The following is a 7,248-nucleotide window of genomic DNA, read 5'->3' as shown; positions in this document are numbered from 1 at the left end:
ACCTGAAAGTACAGAACTATGGACACAAAAAAATGTCCGAAGGTTGGCATTTCAGCAGCTAAGATAGATCCATGTTGGGAAAAACATTCTGAATATTTTGTGATTCTGATCAAATTCAGTGATCCTTATCAAATTTGAGACACATAATCTATCAGATCTTACAGGCCCAGATTTTTATTTTCCAGATACATGGTGCTTTTTGTCACTTACAGAACAATCTGTACCAAATTTTCATTGTATTTTGAAAACCAGTTGCTGAAATCGTACTAACATTGACTTATCTCAAAGTAGCTAAGTGAACAAATATACCTGTTATCCTCTATCAATGGAGGAGAAACAATATTGTGGATATGATGTTGACTCTAACTATATTTCCTTCATTAAAGAATGCAAAGTCCTCTGCTAGGCTATAGTTCTTCAGCATGCATTGACTGTTCTACTATTTTAATAATATTGTAGGTAACTGTGACAGAGCTTTCCTAGGACACAGTGTCTAGGAGAGTGCCTGGAACACAAGAGGCTTTAGGCTCTGAATAAGTATGCAGGGAGTAAATACAGTACACACCTGAATGAGCTACTGCGAAAAAGAATTCATACAAGGAGTGAAACTTTGGCTCAGAGCACAAAATTTCAAGTCAACCTTTAAGTACTGTTTGGCCAACTTATGAAAGGAAACACATTTCCCCTGGTCTATGTCTTTGTTTTTGACACTGCAGAATTTTCACTCTATTGATCAGTGTTTGTTTTCTTCCGTTTTCCTTTCACCGATGTTTTGTTTAATAGGGAAAATCCTTTTCTTGTGGGTTCTAAGAGAATCTCCAAAGGTCACTGCATATGACATCAAATAAATGATTCTGGTTAAGGGCAGTGCCACTGGGAAATTTAGGGTGGCTGGTTGATATTCATTGGGTATTAAAAGTGTCATAGTCTGTTTTCAAATTTCAATGCAAAAATGTGCACCACATATCTTTAATAGCCCTATTACTCTTGTTTCAACTTTCCAGGATGGTCTGTATTCCATCTAATTTGAATGCTGAATAGATCCTTTTTAAACCCTCTTTCTGAAAAGAAAAATGGTTCACTTTCTCTTCACTGAGGAATTAATTAACTCTCCCAATAACCGGCTTATATTTTTTTAAGTGGAAAAATTACATAGAATTTTTATTTTAGTAAAGAATAATTATATTTAAAAACATTGAAAAAGATAGTCTGCATTTTCATCATCTTTTAGGAAACTACTATAGCAACAAAATTACATTAGACTTTCTGATTTCTCCATAGTGTCCTTAGATAAGTAAACAACCCAATAGACCATGTTAAATGCCCCAAATGTGACTGGAAAGAGAATACGGGCATATTTGTCTATTTTACTTGTGCCAGATCCAGCAGGTGGAGGAGCAGGAGGAGGAGCAGAGGCTGATGACTTCCCAGAAGCCCCTGGGGTGTTAACTGTGGTCTTAATTCGCTCCAGTCTTGAGCCAAACACACGACGAGTAGAAGCAGATCCAACTGATGTTTGTCTCAACACACCCCCAGTTCGACTAGGAGTAGGAGAAGGAGCAGATGGAAGTGCTCTTGCAGCAGATATCGTTTCGGCTGCATTTGCCCGGCTGAAAGGGTTTGGACTGGAAGCTAAGTATGACTTAGATGTGGCTTCAGAGGATTCTTGAACAACTGGAGAAGATTTGCTAGGATGATTTCCCACCTCAGTTCTGTTGCCAACATCAGATTCCGAGTGGACCAAGGCATTTGTTCTTTTCCTCATGTTCAAACTGGCATTTGTATTCTGAAAAGGTAGTTTAAAAATTTAATTGGTTATGTAACTTTTTTTTTGTAGATTTCTACAAAATTTCAAAGGATGAAAACACATAAGTCCATCAAAGAAACCTTTATTAATCTGCTGTAGCTACTCAGCTGAACTCAAAAGTATTAAAATACATAGCAAAAAAGTATATACTTGAAACTATGAATAAAAATCTTATATTTCAAAATATGATCCAATCTATAAATAGAGTTAAAATACTTAAAGAAGAGTAGATTTTATTACTACTTAATACTTGTTTTTAATTTAAGAGTACATAACTATACTTAGAGAAGGTCTTTGTTCAGTTTTATTACAAATAATTATTCTGTAATATGTCATATACCTTTTAGAGTTTTATATATGTTTAAGACCTTTATTTATAAGTTTTTCTGCACAAAATAATAATGGTAACATCTACATGTATATTATGGTTTGGATATGAGGTGTCCCCTAAAAATCTAACATGTTAGGCCCTGCAGGGATTTTCAAAGGTGAAATGATTAGATTACAAGAGTAGCAGCCTCATCAGTGGATTAAACTATTTGATGGATTGATAGTTTGAATGGACTACAGGCTAGTAATTGTATGCAGGTAGAGGACTAGGTCACTGGGTTTGTGCCCTTGGGGATTGTATTTTGTCCCTGGCTCTCCTCCCTGCCTTTGGGCCTTCCAGCTTCCTGGCTGCCAGGATCTGAGCAGCATTCCTCTGCTACACCTTTCTTTTTTTTTTTTTATTGGTTGTTCAAAACATTACAAAGCTCATGACATATCATCTTTCATACATTAGATTCAAGTGGGTTATGAACTCCCATTTTTACCCCAAATACAAATTGCAGAATCACATCAGTTACACATTCACATTTTTACATAATGCCATTTTAGTAACTGTTGTATTCTGCTACCTTTCCTATTCCCTACTATCCCCCATCCCCTCCCCTCCCATCTTCCCTCTCTACCTCATCTGTTATTGTTCAGTTCTCTCCCTTGTTTTCCCCCCCTTTCCCCTCACAGCCTCTTATATGTGATTTTGTATAACAATGAGGGTCTCCTTCCATTTCCATGCAATTTCCCTTCTCTCTCCCTTTCCCTCCCACCACTCGTCTCTGTTTAATGTTAATCTTTTCCTCATGCTCTTCCTCCCTGCTCAGTTCTTAGTTGCTCTCCTTATATCAAAGAAGACATTTGGCATTTGTTTTTTAGGGATTGGCTAGCTTCACTTAGCATTATCTGCTCTAATGCCATCCATTTCCCTGCAAATTCCATGATTTTGTCATTTTTTAGTGCTGCGTAATACTCCATTGTGTATAAATGCCTCATTATTTTTATCCATTCATCTATTGAAGGGCATCTAGGTTGGTTCCACAGTCTAGCTATTGTGAATTGTGCTGCTATGATCATTGATGTGGCAGTATCCCTATAGTATGCTCTTTTAAGGTCCTCAGGGAATAGTCCGAGAGGGGCGATAGCTGGGTCAAATGGTGGTTCCATTCCCAGCTTTCCCAGGAATCTCCATACTGCTTTCCATATTGGCCGCACCAATTTGCAGTCCCACCAGCAATGTACAAGTGTACCCTTTTCCCCACATCTTTCTTCCAAGATATTCTGCCTTACTTCAGGCCCAGAGTGATGAAGTCAGCAAACCATATACTGAATGAACCTTTGAAATCATGAGCCACACATACAATCTTCCTTCTCTAAGTTGTTCTTGTCCAATATTTTGGTCATAAGAGACTAACAGCTAACTAAAAAACAATGACATTCCTTACTTTAAAAACTTTAATTTCTAAATGCCTGGAACTGATTTTCATGAAAGAATTTTAGGCAATCATACACATTAGTGAAAAATCTAAAAGTCTGACATATTTTAGTTTTCATCAAATTAAAATAGTGAAAATATAAAGGAACATTAATTTATTTTTATTTTTAAAATTTATTTATTTAATTGTACCAGGTATTAAATCCATGGGCGCTTAACTATTGAGTCACATTCCTAGCCCTTTTTATTTTTTTTATTTTGAGGCAGGGTCTTACTAAGTTGCTTAGAGCTTTGCTAACTGCTAAGACTGGCTTTGAACTTGCGATCCTTCTGCCTTGACCTCCTGAGCTTCTGGGATTACAGGAAGGCGAATGCGTCACCATACCCAACTGGAATATTAACTTTAAATAAGAGACTGTATTAGACATTAAACAGCATCAACAAATGGCTGCATAAATATCTGAAATCATACCAATGACAAATAAAGAGCAATTAAATAAAAATGTAATTCACTATTTTCCATCAAATTGCTTTATTTGTAGAACAAGGCTATGTTTGAATTAAATTTCATGGTTAACCATTAAAATCAATTCCTCTCACGATGCAAAGGACACAATAAATATAGCCCACAATAGACTGTCCATACTATCAAGTAAAGTAACAGCTCAGATGGTCCCTAAGTAATCATGTCTGACTTGAGAAAAAAGTACTCTTTTTTGCAATAATTTCTCTTCCCTGATTATATTTACTTCAAGTTATGTTAAGGTTATATAATATCTTCTCTCCCTACAATTTTGTGAAATAAATGCTGGGTGAAGAGATAGAAAAATAGAAGGGAGAAAGAAAAGTAGCTCATAAGTGGATGACTGGAAGGAGCCAGCCTTGAAGGACAATTCACAGATAATGTATAAAGTAGATAAATTGTACACAATTAATTGAGAGTTCCCTTTGGAGAGGAAGGTTTATTCTACAAATATTTTTCTAAGTATCACACTCATTGAGCATTGTTAAAATGTTCCATGCATACTTCATGCATTTGCAAATTATGATTTCAAGGTCCATGAGCTGAGAAGGAAAAACTGTCTCACAAAACACAGAGCCAAAGCAGACTCTGAGAGGTTTAGAAAGCATTCTTCATGTCAGCTTGGAGTATTCTTCTAAAAGCAGGCTGCTGCTGGACTTATGAGAAATTGTAGCCTAACATATGGCACCTAATTTTGGTGGAGACAATTGAAACCAAAATTGTCATCAACCTAAAAACTAAAGACAACATTACTTGTCCTGCACTTTTGCTCTACAAAGCACATTATAAATGACATTTAATCAATCCTCAGATTTTGAATCTCTTTTTATAGAAATGTATAGTTCATTATAATTAATTCTAAAATACTATCTGCATGATAAGAAATATACAAAGGATAAGGTATATCCCTAAAGTTTAAAAAGTGAATACTACCATTTTAAAGAAAATGCACATACCCCCAAAATAATAAATATTTTTAAAAAAGTGCCAGGAGTTGTGGCACATGCCTGTAATCCCAGTGGCTTGGGAGGCGGAGGCAGGAGGATCATGAGTTCAAAGCCAGCCTCAGCAACTTAGTGAGACGCTCAGCAGTGAGAGTTGCTGCCTCCAACTAAAATACAAAATATGAAACAGGGCTGGAGATGTGGCTCAGCGGTTGAGCATCCCTGGGTTCAATCCTCAGTATCAAAATAAATAAATAAATAGGTATTTAAACTGAGACAAAATGTTAAGTATCCTAAGAATAGAGAGGAAGACAGTGAAAAAGAATGAATTAAACACATAGCAGATATATATATATATATATATATATATATATATATATATATATATATTAAAATGTAATCTGATGTTTTCCATACTCTCGTTGTTCACTAAAAGTTGGGGTGTCTGTGATCTTTAGAAACCTTTATTTTTCCTAACACTAAATTCTAAGAATTTGAAGACTTCTAGTTCCAGCCAAAATGAAGTGACAGAGGCTAAATTTATCCTTCTTCCTAAAATCACCAAAAAACTAGACAAAATAACTTTTTTTTTTAAAGACACTGGTTATTAGAGCCATAATCACTGAGAGGGAAGAAACAAACTTAGTTTTCTTGCTGTAGTGCAATAAAGGTTTCCTTGCTGTAGTGCAATAAAGGGGAACCCAGAAAAAAACTGGAAGATTCTGCAAATTGAAGAGATGGATCTAACAGTCTGGGGAGACCAGAGACTAGAGTTCTTAGGGCAAAGTAACAGAGAGAAAGTAGAACAAAGTGGAACTCCAAAAATCTAAAGCATGCCCCATTTGGTATTTTGCTAAGCCAAGATCAGTTTAAGAGTGTGGGGTAACTTACCCAAGGCTGAAATAAAGGACCATCTTAAAGGATTTGAGGAAACAGTATCTGATGCTCTCATGAAGCCAGGAATAATGTATGTTCCCAACAGCCAGACTGGAAAATGTCAACATTCATGTAGCATTTGGTAGAGGGCTCAGAAGGTCCTAACCTCGGTAGTACAGTATAAATAGCTCTAAACATTGCCCTGGTGCTGCCTTATAAATTTTAATAGCAAGACTGGGAAGGATGAAACTGAACTGAACTGATCCATAGAACAAAGCACAGGACTATCTACATTCTTCATTCCTTTTAGACCATTATTCTGTTATTCTCTTGGAACTTCCCCAAATCCTGTGAATCATGTTCTTTATAATAGATTGTTTTTAAAATGGCACCAATTAATTATATCTATATTCATATATTTTGTAATGTACACATTCCTCCTTCATCAAAAGAGAGAGTCTATGTTCCAATAAGCTTCCTTATGACTTTTTTTGGCTAACAGTATGTAGTGGAAACCATGGTGTGTTGTTTCAAGAACTCAAGAGTTCTTGCTTGCTTTCACTCTCTCTTGAAACACTGCCACCATCACCATAAAGAACAGGCCTGGGGCAGCCGATTGGAGGATGAGAGATCCTTTGGAGCAGAACCAGTTGTCGAAGTAAGGCTATCACAGATCACCAAATAGCTAGCTTACAGTAGACAGGCAAGTGTGTCTCATTTAAGAGATGGACAACTTAGGCAAGCTTAACTGAGATCAAAACAACTTCTCAACTGATCCACAGACAAGAAAGCAAAAGCAAATATCTGCTGTAAGTACAGGAAACAGTGTCGTGGTTTGTTATGCAGAATCATTGTGACAATAGAAAACATATACAGACTAATTAAATCAAGTCCCAACAGGACTTGTTTCCAAATCTCTCTTGTGAGGGAAAGTTTCCAGGACATTATAGGATAATGAGGCTGACTTGCCTAGAACTCACAGAGAACCCTTTAGGGGGTGCTGTTGCCTAACTTCATGTACCAGCTAAAGGACCAAGGTATTTTCTCTTGATAATTCCATTTTTCAATAATTATAACATATTAATACTGGAAGAAATTTTATTAACCACTTATTCCAGCTCTTTCTTTTGCAGTAGAAGAAAATAATAGCAGAAAGGTCTTAACTGGCTGGAAGTCAGTGAATTATATACCAAGTGTCTAACCTGCTGGCATGAAAAGCCTCTTCACTCTACATTGTGCAAGAAGATTTAAAGCACATAAAAGGTACCTCCGTCTATTTGACTCAGTCAAGTATTTGTGATAATCAAGAATACAGCTAATAAAAATCATTCAGGACTCAGACACG

At 36.3% G+C, this 7,248-nt stretch overlaps 1 protein-coding gene across 7 annotated transcripts in view; it reads right to left on the bottom strand.

Annotated features, from left to right (window-relative positions):
- Positions 1-1,252: 1,252 nt before the first annotated feature.
- Gabra4 (gamma-aminobutyric acid type A receptor subunit alpha4) overlaps positions 1,253-7,248 on the bottom strand; it is a 63,229-nt gene continuing 57,233 nt past the window's right edge. For 5 of the 7 annotated variants that reach the window (XM_026386055.2, XM_026386063.2, XM_026386036.2 and 2 more), the window contains one exon: positions 1,253-1,786. In XM_026386055.2, coding sequence (XP_026241840.2) covers positions 1,253-1,786 — 534 coding nt within the window. The remainder of the gene's footprint in view (positions 1,787-7,248) is intronic. The other 2 variants (XM_026386100.1, XM_026386110.1) reach the window with 1 other exon arrangement.

The sequence above is a fragment of the Urocitellus parryii genome, chromosome 10, assembly GCF_045843805.1.
Source record: "Urocitellus parryii isolate mUroPar1 chromosome 10, mUroPar1.hap1, whole genome shotgun sequence".
NCBI classification, from domain to species: Eukaryota; Metazoa; Chordata; class Mammalia; order Rodentia; family Sciuridae; genus Urocitellus; species Urocitellus parryii.
Note: the sequence above shows the minus strand (reverse complement) of the source record. Positions and strands in the feature narration are given on the sequence as shown.